The 17147-nt window shown below is 41.8% G+C and overlaps 1 protein-coding gene across 3 annotated transcripts in view; it reads left to right on the top strand.

Annotated features, from left to right (window-relative positions):
• PRDM5 (PR/SET domain 5) overlaps positions 1-17147 on the top strand; it is a 91700-nt gene that overhangs the window by 42584 nt on the left and 31969 nt on the right. The window contains exons 10-13 of one of the 3 annotated variants that reach the window (XM_082236953.1): positions 4086-4180; positions 8369-8462; positions 12346-12506; positions 16141-16234. In XM_082236953.1, coding sequence (XP_082093079.1) covers positions 4086-4180; positions 8369-8462; positions 12346-12506; positions 16141-16234 — 444 coding nt within the window. The remainder of the gene's footprint in view (positions 1-4085; positions 4181-8368; positions 8463-12345; positions 12507-16140; positions 16235-17147) is intronic. The other 2 variants (XM_082236951.1, XM_082236952.1) reach the window with 2 other exon arrangements.

The raw sequence follows: 17147 nt of genomic DNA, 5'->3' as shown, positions 1-17147 counted from the left end.
CTTGTTAGTGAGTTCTACAAATGAAAATATTTGTATAGTTAACAGAACTGTGCATTAGAGATAAGACCTAGTCAAATGAAGCAATGTTTCTGTGCGGTTTTAAGAAGAGAAAAGCCATAGCTTAGTGACAGCATACACAGTTCAGCTCCTGTGCTCAGGTTAGCTGAATTGGGAAAGAGCTCCTTTGGTGACTTTGGAGAGGCAGTGCCATTCAGAATATGCAGAATACTGGGCTAGATGAACCATATCAAAGGCCTGCTTAGTAGCAGACATCTCCTGATCCGCAAGCCTGATTTGATCCAGTAGTTACCAAAAATTCCAAAACACATCTAACAAATCATATCAAAGCACCAACTTTGGTGCTTTATTATTTGTCTGCAACAGGCATAGCTTGGTCAGAAGAGCAAAATCCAACTCCTATAACAAAAAACATGTTTTTCAAATTTGATACCGTCAAATATAAATCCATGATAATCTTGTGGTCTTTGCACTGAATTGGTATTAGAACCATTTCTTTTAAGAATATTTAATGAAAAACAGGACATGGGGATTGTGCCCTCTGGGAGGGTTTTATTATATGCTTTGGGCAGAGGTTGCCTTGACGCCTATGGATAATTTTTTTTATGGATACATAATCTGGTGGTGTGCTGGAGCATCAGAACAAACTTGGCTGACTCGAAGTGTGTGTTTGACTATTTTCCAAGTTTACCCAGTGCTGTAACTGATGTGGTTTAACATAGTCTTTTCACAACAAGGAGTTGATTTCATTTTGAGGTGTCCCAGTCATCCATGTGTAGCATATAAAACACTTGCACTGCAATGGTGCTTATCACCTCAGATTATAAAATGGCTAACAATAGCATCTTGGTTGTACACACTTTCATTATTTCCCTTTGTATAGTGCGGGGCTTGTCTACAATGACGTTTACTGTGTGCCTGCAGCTGTTAACATTCCTATTTAATTTGCACAATCTACATGACGCTACCTTCCAACAATACCAACCCTGATGCTCTCCCCTTGTAAATGTGGGTTTAGCCATACAGGGATAATCTAATGAACTGGGGGAAATTTGCCCTCAAACCGCTTCACTCGGGTCACAGACTATTTGTCGCAGTGCTTTTGGATAGGTGAATCACCACTTTCTGCTCTTCCCCTTTGCATGACCACTACTTCCCTCGTGATTTCATTTCCTTTTATGTACATTCTTGTAGCTGTTTCTGGCACTCTCCTGAACAAAGTGTAGCCTTAAGACATTTCTTAATTTTGGTCCTTCAGATTTGCACAAAACCAGAAAATTACACAAACCAGTCACATTAAAAATGGGTTCCCGAACATTTATATTTGGCTGACTATGTGCTTTTGTTTACATCTTGGGCTCAGGGCTCATTCAAATCCCGGGTAAGTCCCATAAAAGGAGGATTCTGGGGAGTGACTTACCCCGCTCCAAAATTAGTTTAGCTCAGTCATGTGACCTATTAACCCAATAGAATTTACTTGAGCAGAAGGGTTGGTGTAAGTCAAGGGTGGTGTAAGCTGACACAGCTGGCAGTAGCCCCACTCCTGAACCAAGTTTGGAAAAAAATTGCCCTGGCTTCCTATCATTTGGATTTCTTTATAAGTGACTAGGTCAGCCACACTCTCTCAGCCTAATCCTACCCACAGGGTCTTTGCGACAATAACAGGCGGGGAGGCAAGTGCGCGTTGCACTGATTTGTGGCATAGGATAACAAGCTAGTTTTGTACAATAAATGTTTCCAGCTCTGCTTTCCTGATCCATTGCCCCACCACCCTGTCAGATGCCTTTTATGTTTAACTAGTAACTGTGGAGACATTAGCAGACCCTGAGTAAAGGGGGCGTGGGGATGCAAGGCGGAGAGGAAAGCACAGTGTCCCTACAGATTTGCCATAAAAAGAAGTGCTTTACTGAACACTCCACATGCATAAGACAGAGTGTCTAATAAAAACATATGCATTCTTGGCAACTACTCCCAATCAAAACAACTTAAAAACCCTGCTGCATGCAGAGAGGTCAGTTATCTGAGACACCCCTAATGAGACTGGGTGCCTCTACCTGATGAGGGAGAGGAGAATATCTTTAGGAAACTGGATCTAAAGGCTACCTGTATATACCCTTAAAAGTTTTCTAATATATCATGCCACAGCTTTGCATTACAGATAGGCTTTAGAAGATGTTGGAGATTTTCACAATGGTTTCATGGATCATGTTTCCTCACAATATAACATTTGTAATATTTGGGTAGTGGAGGAAGAGGACCGTTTGTGTGTTTGGGCATCATAAATTCTTTTTATTTCTTTGAGAGCTGCTTTATATCACTATGCATGTTGAATTGGTTTAGTATAGAATATGACTAGAATACTTCAGGATAGTTTGCATATTTGATTCCCTAAGAGTTGTGGAAGCGTGGTTCGGCTGTATAAGAGACCCCTGATGAATTCCCATCTTCACTCTGGGCAAAAAGAGTTAGAAAGAGGTCATAGTCTGGAGATCTCCTCTTGATCTGCCCAAGAGCTGGCAGGGTCAATATTGTCATTAACAGCAATCAAGAAGGAGGTACAGAGTGAGAATCATTTGCATTTGTAATACTGGGTGCATTTTTTTTTTACATCCCTTGTTATTGCATATTTATAATGTTGAAAGTAATTGAAAAGGAGCAAAAATAGAATAGAAATTACATGAAGCTGATAAAGTCTGAAAAAATAAACACTGCTTAGAAATGCAAATTAATAAAACAATTTCCTACTAAATGAATTGCTGTACTGAGCCTCTAATTCCTTTGATGTTCCAAACTCTGCATAGCTTCCAAAAGAGTGACCAAATGTATGCAGTTCAACCATCTTTACATTTATTACTTTGTACTCTGTCTACTGGTCTACTCTACTATGAGGAACTGTTCGGTCTTCCAGTGCTGTAGAACAAGCTGCTTCACTTATAACCTAGAAAATATGTGTCTTCAAACAGCAGTCAATCAGCACTGCAAATGACTTTGGAAATTCTACACAATTTCACTCATGTGGGCTTCTGTTAGGAAGAGAAATTAGTCAAAACTCTTGATAAATATAGTTCCTTCAAATGTGAGCACAGTCAACAAAGTTCTGCATGTAGTTAACTGAGAGCCAGTTGAAACATTATAGCTCCCATGCGAAGGCTGATTAAAAAGTGTTTATCCTCATACTTTGTATCCTAGGCATAACATTTAAAAGCCTCTTACACTATGTATTGGCTCAAATTTGTAAAAGGTCAAATTTGTACAAGGGCCAGCAATTGCTTGGGATGTGCATTGCTGCTGGTGGTGGGAAAACACTGTGCACATTTTGGTAAATGGAAGGAATGACAAGCTTTTAAATGCTACTTACAATGCTTTTGGGAGTCTGTAACATTTAAAATCGGCCTGATAATTCATGTAAGGGAGAGACAGTGGTTTTGGTGTTCAAGATAGTGGTTTAGAAAAGCCGATAAAGGGCTGTTAAGTGGCAAAGCAAGAGAAACTCTGCAGCTATTCTGAATGAAACTTAAGGGCTTGTTTACATGATCTAGAAACAGGGTGACCAGGTGCCAATGAAGACAAGATTCCTGCACCTTTTAATAGTGGCATAGGAGAGGGAATTTCAGCAGGTCTAGAGTACACACTACACATGCTGAAATTCATTTTTCTAAAGGTGTAGGAGTCCTGCCCTCTTTTGCATCTGGATACCATATAAGGAAAGCAGAGTTGATACAGCTGAATTAACCATTCTTCATGCAGGAAATAAATCCCAGAGTGATATAGTCATACTTTTAGGTTCAAGGTCTACAGTTTCCCCACTTTACTCTTTGCGCAAGAGACAAGGGAAGCAAGTACTTCTGATTATCTGGGGGTACTTTTCTATGCTCTCAGCTTGATTTAGCTTCTGATCAGATTAAAATAAATCAGAAGGTAACTCTATTTAAGATGTTAAAAAAGCCAGATAGCTGATCACCTAAGCAAGCCCCAAGTGTGTTTTTAAATGAGGGCGGGGGATTTTTCACTCATGCATGGTGCCAGATTAACAGCCCTAGAGACTGAAGCCTTCTATTTATCCACAGAACAGGTACAGCACAGTCAGCAGCCATGCAAGCTTTCCCACAGCAAAGTATCAACCAAATGTCTCAACCCTGTTCTGGAGGAACCACCTGTTGAGGTGAGAAGGTAGTTCAGTCTCTTTATGTCCAGACTTGATTTGGCTTTTCTGTAGTGACTGCTGTTAAAGAACCACACCAATAGCCCTAACAGGGATGTGGACTTTGGAGAAAAGCATCCAGCCTTTTGTGTAGGCCACATCCATTAAAAAAAAAGTGTTGTTAACTGATAACACAATATTTTGGAGCAACTTTGAAAATATGGCTCCATCATTTTTCTGGATGAAGAGTTTTTACATCACCTGCCGTAGATTATCAGAAAATGACAACAGGGGAGCATGGTCATATTAGTTTCTTCTGCCTCCTGATTATTGTGAAGAGGCTGAGAAAACAAATCCTATGCTCCTCAGCAGGAAATTATGCTGCTGTACATGCAGAAGGTATGCCGTTTCTGGTTAAAAGGGGGAAAGGAAAGGTTTCTTCTGTCTCCCACTGCTGGTTTCAACGTTCTCGTTCACAATGAAAGCTTGAGAAGGAGATGGAAGACTGTTGGGGCCACACTTCACTCATTTGCTTGACCTCTCTTGGGAAAACCTAAAGCAACTCAAGCCCCCCTTCCCCACTGAACGTTTTCCAGAATTTTTTTGCAGAGGGTGGGGGGTGAATGCAAAGTGAAGAATGATGTTTTAGTTTTTAACTTGTTTTATTTTTAAAATTTATATCCTGACCTTCCTCCCAAAGGAGCTCAGGGTAGGAAAATGGTGTGGGAAGTAGTTCCAGACACACTTGCCTTTCCTTTCTGTCCTTCTGCAGCTAGTCTAGAATGCATATCTGTAATGGGGAAAAGGCAACAGTTTCTTTGCAGCAAAACCTATGGACAGATGGTGCATTATATGTGAAAGATGCTCTGTTCTCTGTTTCCATGCCTTCTTCTACAGTAGCAATCTATTATCTATCACAATTCCTCTGATCTGCCAGGGGCTTCTCTTTGAAGGTGTTCTTAGTGCATTAAGTGAGAGCAGCAAGGCACATAATGTTTCTGGTGGCTGTTCTCTAGCTATGAAATATCCCCCTCCTTAAAGTTTGTCAAAGTCCAGAGACAATGTTAACTTCTTTTATTTAAGAGATACTTATTGGGATAGTTTAGCTCCATGTTTTAATCTGTAGGTTTTTTTGTACAGTGGTACCTATGGTTACGAACTTAATTCATTCTGGAGGTCCGTTCTTAACCTGAAACTGTTCTTAACCTGAGGTACCACTTTAACTGCTGAGGCTGTGCCGCTGACACACAATTTCTGTTCTCATCCTGGACCAAAGTTCTTGACCCGAGGTACAGTGGTACCTTGCAAGACGAATGCCTCGCAAGACGAAAAACGCGCAAGACGAAAGAGTTTTCCGTTTTTTGAGTCGTTCTGCAAGACTTTCCCTATGGGCTTGCTTCACAAGACGAAACGTCTTGCGAGTTCTTGCGAGTTTGTTTCCTTTTTCTTAAAGCCGCTAAGCCGTTAATAGCCACTAAGCCACTAATAGCCGCTAAGCCGCTAATAGCCGTGCTTCGCAAGACGAAAAAACCGCAAGATGAAGAGACTCGCGGAATGGATTAATTTCGTCTTGCAAGGCACCACTGTACTGCTTCTGGGTTAGTGGAGTCTGTAACCCGAAGTGTTTGTAACCTGAGGTGTTTGTAACCCGAGGTACCACTATAGTCATATACAGTCCAGATTACAGTGATGTGCTCTATGTGTGCCTTGCTCTGCAGAGCCTGGAAAATCTCCATGGCATGCAAAACTACTTTGGATTCATTTGCACTTGTTTCCAGTTGGTTTCTGCACACAATGCAAAGTCCTGGTCCTAACCTACAAAGACTTAAATGGTTTGGGGGCAGGATATTTGAAGGGCTGTCATGTCCCATATAATGCTGTCTGGCAACTGTGCTCTGTACTGGAGGCCCTGTGTCTCACCAGTTTCAGAAGCATAAAAGACAGCCAAGCAGTGCCTTTTTTTGTTGCAGCATCTGCATTGTGAGCCTCCTCTCCCTAGAGAAGAAGTTCAGTTGGCTTCCTCTCTCTTATGCTTTAGGTGCCTTCCTAAGACTTTAAAAAAATTACCAAGCTTTTAATGTGGCTTAGAGCTTTGTCTCCCTGTTTCAGTGCTGAATTGTTTTATATTTCTCTTGGTTTTATTGTATGGAACTGATTTTATTCATTTTGAACTGCTGTTATTTGTGAGCTGATTTGAGTTTATTTTATAAATAAAAGCCAGGTATGTATATTTTTAATAAATAAAGGAGATGTATCCAGATACAAAACATAACAACAGCAACAAACCCAGGGCACAACTCATGCTTGTTCAGTTCACTGATGGCCTTTTCATTGGTCCTCTTCCAGTTACGGGAGGGCTTTTGCATCCAAGAACAGAAAGCAAGGGAGGCAATTTTCACCACTTATCTCTTCATCCTGCAGCTCCCAGTTCCCTTAAATTCTATTCTAGAGGATTGGGGACTCTCTAGCCAGTGTAATAAGTATTGCAGGGTGCAGCAGGAGAAGAGGAAATCGGTGAAAATTGTTTATCCCCATTCCATTATTAGGCCTTCACTTTCAGGAATTGAAAGACCCCTTCTACTCCAATAGATAAAGGTAAAGGGACCCCTGACCATTAGGTCCAGTCGTGGCCAACTCTGGGGTTGCGGCACTCATCTTGCTTTATTGGCTGAGGGAGCCGGCGTACAGCGTACATGTGGCTAGCATGACTAAGCCACTTCCGGTGAACCAGAGCAGCGCACGGAAACACCGTTTACCTCCCCCCGGAGCGGTACCTATTTATCTACTTGCACTTTGACATGCTTTCGAACTGCTAGGTTGGCAGGAGCTGGGACCGAGCAACGGGAGCTTACCCCGTCGCAGGGATTCGAACCGCCGACCTTCTGATCGGCAAGTGCTAGGCTATGTGGCTTAACCCACAGCGCCACCCACATCCCTCCAATAGATGCAACCCATTAATTTTTATGTAGCTGAATTTTTCTGAAGGAACTCTGTGATACTGCAAAACTACTTCATTTTTTGAAGAATTTCAGAACTGCAGGTGGTGTTTTGGCTTCATATTTTTTATCATAAATTATGTCTGAAAAAGCTTGTTGCTTGGGTAAATGTGAGGCAAGCATGAGGGAAAGCAGCTTATTCTAGTAGGGCAAGAAGTTCTTGCTTGAGCTGTATGTTAACCTTGGTCAACTTCAGAAATCCCTGGGAGGATATCGGTGAAAGTGACTACAAAACCTTCGTGTAATGCAGTCCTTACAGGTTCTGGTATTGGTCTAAGTCATGAGCAATGCCTTTAAATAATTTTGCATTTTACATTTAATGGAATTTTACAACTCTCCCCCCCCACCCTATGTGTGGATACATAGAATTTGTGTTGCGTATTCATTTTTACTTTAAGCAAAATACTGCTTTTGAATATAAATTTGTGTAGTAGCCATGCACTCTGAACTATAATGAAACAATTCTCACTGTCCTCTCAGTTAACAGAAATCTAGTGACTTTTGGTTAAAGTAAGTACAATTCTAGATCTGCCCAAGAGCATTAAACAACAACAAACCTCTTTCATGTATCTGGAAATGAGAGAAAATTAAAAACACAGAAATATCTTAACAAGCTGATTATTCCACTGTATTATACATTTTCCAGGAGGAAATCCAAGAAGATGTATGGGGTGGGGGGTGTCCTTTCAGGCTTTATGGTTTATTTATGATTTGAAGTTTATTTCAGCCACAAAGCACTTCAAATGTGGCAACAAAAAAATCTACTCACCAAAATTTCGATACTGCTGATCTCAGTTTCAAAATAATAAACAAGGTTGAACTGAGAGACGGGATTTGAGTTCTAACTTCATTTTTAAGCTTCAGAAAATAGAGCTAAGCAGCTGGCAGAAAAGTAGGTTGCAATTAAGCGGAGAAATGTCATTCTTTTATGTTGGGCAACTGAACCACACAAAAAATCTTGAGTGCGGTTTTTATCTCTATGGCCAGGTTTATATGTACATTTCTCTGTTTGGTGTTCATCTGCTTGACACCAACCAAACATCAGCTCCTCCATCACAGGAGCATGTGGTTTTAAGCCTTTGTTGCTTTTTTGGTGAACCGAGGCAATATCTCTTCTGAACTCAGCCAGCAAGGTTAGCCACAATTATTGTAATGACTTCTAATTGATCACTCCGAGCCTTTCCCTTTTAAATACGTTGTCTTTCATCTACAGACCCATTCTGAGGAGAGACCATTTCAATGTGAGGAATGCAAAGCACTGTTCCGAACGCCATTCTCTCTGCAGAGACACCTTCTAATACATAACAGTAAGTGCTAATATAGAAGATCAAGAAGTTCCCACATATCACTGCTGTCTTGTAATCTGTGAAAGTAAGTGCACTGTTAGTTTAGAAGACTTTCTGGTGTAGGTTAGTATCAGAGTCTTTTCACAGAGGGGGGGAGGGATGGAGAGGGAGATTTAGAATTTAAAACTCTAACCATGACTAGTAAAGTGGCATGTAGTTTATCAATAAACTAGTGATGCATTGTATCTTTGGCAGGGAACGGAGTCTTTGTCTATTTGATTCAATAGAAAAATGATCTTTAATATACCATTAGGCTGAGAGCTACAGAAAGACAAATGTGTTTATTATTTAACAAACATCCCTGGGTGGTGAGTCCTTCTGTCAATGTGGGCAATACGAATGAGTTCTTCAGAAGATCTAATCCTGGTTCAGTGCTCGAAATTGACGTGCCTGTTTTCTCAGCTCTTCCATCTACTCCTTACCCAGGAATAGCCAAATTTGTACAGCACACTTTGTCTCTCTTGTATAAAACTCCAGTGGTGAGTATCCTGACCTTACTGCTTAGTACCATTCACCAGTAAATCCTGCCCATTTTGTAACGAGCTTCCCTTTTTTCAAGATATGTCATTGGCAGGCAATGGTCGGTAAACTCCTAATGACCATAATTCGTGTGGTGAATGGTGGTAAATGATACACATGCAGCCTAGGACATTCACCCTAGGAATGTGGATCTCTGCAGAGAGTGTGATGTATATTCCAATTCAGTCCTTTCTGCTGCCTGTGATTAGCATAGGGAAGGGGCATAGGTCAGATGATTCGATCCCTGGAGTCTCCAGGTAGGCAGGAAAAGCTCCTGCCTGAAACCCTGGAGAGCTGCTGCCAGTCTGAGTGGAAAATACTGAGCTAAATGGACCAATGGTATGGCTTGGGTTAAGGCAGTTTCCTGTGTTCCTATGTTAGCATGAAGGGGAATATAATTGTATTTGTGGATATTTGAGGGTGATATAGAAGGTGAAGTCATTGCGGAAGAATTAAAGTCCTTATGCAGAAATTTACCTCATGATTCAAATATCATCTGTGTCCTGAACTTGGTTGCCTTAGTCGCAAGTTAGCTCCTCAAGAATGGTAGCCTCAGATGATCTGCCTTAAAGAATTGCGGGAAGGATTACAACCTGATACATAAAGCATTGTGAACACTTTAAAAGCATTATATAAATGCTAAGTATTATTATTGTAACCCGATACATTTTGTATGTGATGTTGCTCTCCATATGCCTGTGTTACAAGGCAAGTTTTAGCCAACAACAACAACAACAACAACAATAATAATAATAATAATAATAATAATAATAATAATTATTATTATTATTATTATTATTATTATTATTATTATTCATATCCTGCCCATCTGGCTGGGTTTCCCCAGCCACTCTGGGAGGCTTACAACATATATAAAAACAGCTAGAGTACTGCAGTATCCCATGTGAATTTGGGGATCTGTTCAACAAACAAAAACATTTCAGTACCATTCCCCATTGCTACTACTAAGAAGCAATTCAAACAAAACTAAAAGTTGTGGCTGCGAAAGTCAAAGAATTCCCAATAGACTTCAAAATCTGTTTCTCTACCTTGAAATCCATTAGGCATTTTTTAAATCTCCTTGATGCTTGATCATCTTGATCGTTGTTCCTCTGGAGCTCAAGCATGCGAGTTGAGATTTTGTTTGTGTATCTTTTGTATGACTCATAGAAGACCTGAGATTCTTAGATAATCCTTTGAGACTCAAAGGTGACGTGTACAGAAATGAAGAAAATGTGCCATGTTTGTACAGCATAATTGTGCTTGTAACAAGTTTCTGAAAGTATTGAATGATTCTCTTGTTTACTAGGCTGACCTTGTACAGAGTAAGCAAAATCCTGTAAAATGCCAAACACTACCCCGGTCCAATATTGTGCTGAAACAGTTAATTTTTCATTCACTTCAAAATGTTATAGCCTTCGTATCTCTATAAAAAAAATTAAATGTCTAAGGCCCAATTGTCAATAAAATAAAACCAACACAATACTATGCAATACAATAAACTGATCTGCAGAAAACACAACTTGGAAAAAGAGACAATGCACGTATATTTGTAAACTAATAACAATATATTTTTTAAAATACCATGCAATACAATAAAATTAGTATATCTGCTTGCATTTTATGTTTTGTTGTATTCACAATAGTATGTGGCTGCCTGCAGCTTGCATTAGTTTTTGTGAGTTTACATTTTTCAGGGGTTTCAGAATGGTCAAGCAGCCCCAAATACAGTGGTACCTCGGGTTACATACTGTCAGGGGTTCAGGAGCAGAGACGCAGGAAAGGGAGGAAACAGAGAGCGAGGGGGAGGAATACGAAGGAAGGATGAGTGATGATGACGACCCGAGATCCCCGAGTCTTTCCAGTGAGTCAGAGGATTCACAGAAAGGAGCGCCAGTGGTCAGAGCGAGGGGGGAAAGCAGGGGGACACCCCAGGAAGAAGGGACCAGAGGGGAATCAGAGAGCAGCAGCTGGAAGTCGGGACCAACGTGCCCAGCTGGGAGCAGCGGGGAGAAAGGGGACCAGGCATCGGGTTCCGGAGGCTTTCAGCAGGAGGGAGGGCATGAGTCAGGAGTGGTCACGCCCTCATCAGGGAGCGAGGAAACGGTCAAGAGGAAGGTAGAAAGTTGGGCGCGCGCGCCAAGTTCAAATGCAGCGGAAGCTGGCGCAGTAAGCAGCCCGGAGAGGGAGCCAGGTCCTAAAGCCCGCCGCAAGGAGGCAGAAGGGTCCGGGGGGTCTTCGGCTTCAGAAGAGTCTAGGAGGGAGGAGACCCTGGGGGGCAGAGGGACCCAGAGACGGAAGGAAAGGCGCAGGAGGTGGAGCAAGGCTAGGGTATTAAGTTGGTGTGCAGGAGGAGGAGACTCAGACGGGTCTTCGTCGGTCTAGCGTAGAAGACGTAGAGCTGCACGCTGCAGTTCGGAAATGAAACCTGTAACTCAATAAAGACTCTTATAAAGTGAACGCTGGCTAGCGGGGTCCTATGTGAGCTGGGATCTGAAAGCAGCTCTGACACATACGCTTCAGGTTACAGACTCCGCTAACCCAGAAATAGTACCTCGGGTTAAAAACTTTTCTTCAGGATAAGAACAGAAATCGTGCTTCAGCGACGCAGCAGCAGCAGCGGGAGGCCCCATTAGCTAAAGTGGTGCTTCAGGTTAAGAACAGTTTCAGGTTAAGAACGGACCTCCGGAACGAATTAAGTACTTAACCCAAGGTACCACTGTATATAAATAGCAATGACCAACACTTCCTATCTACGTTTTTAGCTGTTTCTATTTTAGCTGTAAGCTGCCTTAACTTTTTCATTGCTGAGAAATATGCAAATTCGTCTTCACTTGAGTAATTTGTAGAGTAGGAAAATACCTGGAATGCACATTGAGTATAGATTTCTAAAGTGAATGCCTGAAAAATGTGCTTTCTTGGACATCTTTCAAGGAATTGTAGCAGGTGGATTATACAGTCGTAACTTGATTCTCGAATGGAATCGGTTCAGGAAGTCCGTTTGACTTCCGAAAACATTTGAAAACCAAATATTTGAAAACCAATTGAGTGCTTCCTGCACTCAATCAGAAGCTACGGAAGCCACGTCAGACGTTCGGCTTCCAAAAAAAGTTCATAAACCGAAACACTCACTTCCGGGTTTGTGATGCTCAGGAGCCAAAACGTTCGAGTCACGAGGCGTTCAAAAACCAAGCTATGACTGTATGCCACATGAAGTTACGATACTTTTAGAAACAGTAGTTTTATAAACACCCCTTAGTATGATAGTGGAAGTTAAGCTAAATCTACTACTAACATAACTTTATTCCTTTTTCCCCTCTGCAAGGTGAAAGAACCTTTAAGTGTGATCACTGTGATGCAACATTCAAAAGGAAGGACACATTGAATGTTCACATACAAGTAGTTCATGATGGCCATAAGAAATACAAATGTGATTTGTGTGACAAAGCCTTTGTGACACCGTCTGTGCTTAAGAGTCATAAAAAAGTAAGTACCGTATTTTTCGCCCTATAGGACGCTCCGGCCCATAGGACGCACCTATTTTTTTTGGGGGGGGAATCAAGGGTAAAAATTTGATTTTCCCCCAGGTTTGCGCAGCCATCCCCAAGCTAGAAGAGGGAGACGGAGCACTTCGCCTCCCTCTTCTGCCTTCAGGGACAGCTTGGCCCGCTATCCCCCGAGCTTGTGGGGCTGGCGGGGGGGGGAGAAGCAGGCTTGCTTCCCCCCCCCCAGCCTCCAGATCAGGTCGGGGAATAGCGGGATGGCGGCGCTTCGCCATCCCCCTATCCCCCGAGCTTGTGGGGCTGGGGGGGGGAGAAGCAGGCTTGCTTCTCCCTCCCCCAGCCTCCAGATCGGGTCGGGGAATAGCGGGATGGCGGCGCTCCGCCATCCCCCTATCCCCCGAGCTTGTGGGGCTGGGGGGGGGGAGAAGCAAGCCTGCTTCTCCCACCCCCAGCCTCCAGATCGGATCGGGGAATAGCGGGATGGTGGCGCTTCGCCATCCCCCTATCCCCCGAGCTTGTGGGGCTGGCGGGGGGGAGAAGCAGGCTGGCTTCTCCCACCCCAACCTCCAGATCAGGTCGGGGAATAGCGGGATGGCGGCGCTTCGCCATCCCCCTATCCCCCGAGCTTGTGGGGCTGGCGGGGGGGGAGAAGCAGCCTTGCTTCTCCCCCCGCCAGCCTCCCGATCAGGTCGGGGAATAGCGGGGTGGCGGTGCTGCGCCTCCCCGCTGTCCCCAGCTTTTGGGTGCAGGCTGCTGCCCGCAAGCCTTGCGAGCCCGCGGGACATCCCGCCGGGCTTGCAAGACTTGGGATAGCTTCCTGAAGCCTGGAGAGCGAGAGGGGTCCGTGCGCACCGATGCCTCTCACTCTCCAGGCTTCAGCGAAAGCCTGCATTCGCCCCATAGGACGCACCCAGATTCCCCCTTCATTTTTGGAGGGGAAAAAGTGCGTCCTATAGGGCGAAAAATATGGTATAACCCGTACCTTGTAAAAACTGCGGTCATTGTAATAGGTTAATATCGTTCAGTGTGTACTATGCTTACCTTTGAATATACAGATAATGGAATTTATTTTAAGGTAAATACTTTCAGCTGCGAATTGTCCATACCAACAGAGTAATAAATACTTATGAAAAGTGATAGCATATGCAAATATTAGAATTAAGGTAGCTGTAAACACAGTTTTCAAAAGCAAGCAATGAAGACCTTCAAGCTTATTGCTGTGGTCCAATCTTATTTATGAATCAGTGGAGCTGTTTTAAGACTCCCCAACAATCTTTATTCCTTTGACTGCGACTTACTACAATTTTTTCCTCATATCTCACTCTCATTCCTTATTCTGATAACAATAGGATTGTTCATTAGCTTCAGAGAGAAATCTATGCAAGAACTTGTATTATTTTAATTGATTGTTTTGGGAAACATTGCAAATGTGGATGTGGACAAATACCCAGAAGGGTATGAAAGGCTGGAATAAATCATTCTTTCAACATTTCTTTGTCCATTGCCTTTGTATACCTGCTGACAGCTATTGAAAAAGCCCAATGACTCAAAGTACATAGCTTCTTGGGGAAAATGCTAAACTCTTCCCTTCTTTGTTAAGCCATTGCACGTTGTATGCCCTCTCAGGGCCAAGGCTGTGGTCTTGAATTTGAAGTATTGACGGGTTTGTATTTGTCTTCACTTTGATTTCATTATTGTTTTGTGCTGTTGCATTTGATAAGATGAGCTAAGTCAACACTCTCTCCACCTCACTCTGTAAATCCTGACTTTCGATGAACACAGTAAATATTGACATTGTTTATCCACTAGGGATGCAGGAGTTAGTGGCAGGATTTATTAGGATTAAAAGAAGTCTCTAGAAGGTCATATCCTCTGTCACTTTGCCTAACTGGCAGGTAGTCTTATGGTTTTGATTAAACCCTTAACAGTTTTGTAATGGAAAAAAGTTAACTATATTGATTTTTAAAATAAAGTAAAATCCTGAACTAGTAGGCAGAAGCCTAAACCTTTGTTCAGAGGATATTTTTTCTTACAGTGGTATCCATGGAGAGATCAGGAATATATGTTGAGTTTTTGCCCTCTCATTCTTCTTCATTGGTCCTTACTGTGGAAAGAACTGGAAGTGACTGAACTGGAAAATCCTGCATCTGAACAAACGCAGTTTGCCTGAACTTTGCAAGACAGCACCCATTTGAGTGGCCAGAAGCACCCAGTGTCTGCACTGTGATTGGCTTTGATTTCTATTTATTAGAGCTTTTCTAATCAGCCCTTCAGACTCTATCCAAATAAAAAGGTGCCAAATCTAGTTTGTGGGGCAGGAGTGTGCCATAATCTGAGTACAGTCACTGAGAAGGCCTTTGCTCCTGTTCCAGACAGCTGAGTTTCCACCCTAGGTGGTGATGTCCTTCTGATCTACAGGAGTGGGCAGGGTAGTAAAGGAGGAGGCGATTCATACGGTATACTGGACCTAAGCTGTTTAGAGTTCTAAAGGGAATCCCAAGAGTGTGGTGTTGCTCTCCCCTCACAGTTGTCACCCAGCAGTGGTGGCCTCTTTTACTTCTCACCACTTTATCTCACTGGCAGTGGCTTTTGGAGTCTTAAATATATAACTGAGTTGGTAGAACATGAGACTTTTAATCTCAAGGTCGTGGGTTCAAGCCTCACATTGGGCAAAAAGATTCCTGAATTGCAGAGGGTTTGATTAGATGCCCCTCACAGTCCCTTCCAACTATACAATTCTATTATTCTATGGTGTCACCTGGACAAGCTATATTTTAGTGACATCAAAAAACCTTAAATTTCCTATTTAAATCAATCAACTTAAATGTCCTTGCCGGAATTATTCCCATTGTATTTTACTGTGGCTAGGTTCAGCATTCCATCTCATATTCACTAAAATTCCAAAATGTTCTTTTAAACAAGATTGCTGGATTAAGTCCCTTTGCAATGAACATAAACTACAGTCAAAGTTGTGTAAAAAATGTACTTTCTCATTACTTTCTAGTCACAATGAATCTTTCAAGTAGTCATCTTTCTCACAATAGTTTTTATAACGCTCAAAATCTTCTTTTCCAGTTATAGCAAAAGTGTTTTGTGGGCCAAAGTCTCTTTAACAATTTTATTGAACAATAGCATTAGTAGAATTGGACACAAACAGACGTTTTAAATGAACTTAAGGTTATCATTAAGAAATCAAGCCAGTGTTTGCTATAAAAACTGTAGTGCAAATATGGAAGTAACAAGGACCTTTTTCTTCAGCTGCAAGCAGTTTCAAGAACCAATAAAGATTAATTGAATTTTTATGAGCCAAACCATTTGAGAAATAAAAAACAAATTTGGCCTGTAGTTAAGTTAGATAACCTGGTTTGTTTTGCAATGAGTAGCAGTATTCATTCAGGCATTTTGTGGTGTTGTCCTAAAGAATAATTGTAATCTTAAAGTGTAACCATTATTAAACTCTTAAAACTTGAGTTTGATATTATAGTGTGATATGTAATGGAAGCTGAAGAAATTAGACTCTTGGAGCAATAAGAATAATAAACATTATTAATTTATGTTTTCTTTCGCAGCTAAGTTAACTCTTGTTCTTTTCCCTCCTTCCCCCTTCTTCCCGGTAGACTCACACGGGCGAAAAAGAGAAAATCTGTCCATACTGTGGACAGAAGTTTGCAAGCAATGGAACACTGAGAGTACATATTCGAAGTCATACAGGTACAACATTACTTTGTGAGAAACAAATAACATTTCTTAGGCACTAGAATTGAACCATTTCATAATGTAGACTTGCCTGTTTGTATTGAAGGACAGTTGCCATAACTCCCCTGTAAAAATCACTGGTGCCGAAATTTGGAATTAGTTGCTTAAAAAATGAAATCTAATAGGATAATCGTTATAAAGAACCCTAACTTCTACTCACCATACTTTAATATTTTCACAATACAGTTTGCAGTGCATGTGCTCCTGGAATTTTACTTTAACCCTTTAGTTACTCTTTGCCAAAGGAACCAATCAGTTTAAACGTTCACATTTTAAATACCAACCATGCTTTAAGAAACATCTATGTAGTTTATTCCCTTGTTCAACATATCTTTCTCACTCATGGTTGGGTGCTCATTTCTGATTTAGCTAGTTGACTTTTGGCCACTGTTTCTCTTGAATGTCAGGCAAAAGCTTTTTTTCCTGCATAAAAGTTCTTTGCAAGGAACAGCTACATGGGCCCTTCTGTTTTAGACCTGCATTATGCACGCTGCTGCTGCCGCCTGTTCTTCTGCTTGTGTTGCAGCCTGCAGTGGCTGTATGTCACTCAGCTGTAGTAGGTCTCCTCTTATTCGTCTTTTCTCTAAACTAAAAAGCCCCAATTGTTGTAACTTTTTCTCATAAGGGAGTTGCTGCATACCCTTGAACATTTTGGTTGTCCTTTTCTGATCTTCCTCCAACTCCACAATATCCTTTCTTGAGGTGAGGTGACCAGAACTGTATATAGTATTCCAAATACGATTGCACTATAGATTTGTATGGTGGCATTTTGATATTTGCAGTTGGCCTTTCAGCTCCCTTCCTAATGATCCCTAACATGAAATTTGCCTTTTTCACTGCTGCTACACACTGGTCCCAGCTCCAGTTC

The sequence above is a fragment of the Podarcis vaucheri genome (genome assembly GCF_965113315.1).
Source record: "Podarcis vaucheri genome assembly, chromosome: 9".
In the NCBI taxonomy this organism is placed as follows: Eukaryota; Metazoa; Chordata; class Lepidosauria; order Squamata; family Lacertidae; genus Podarcis; species Podarcis vaucheri.
This window is presented reverse-complemented; position numbering and strand designations above follow the sequence as displayed.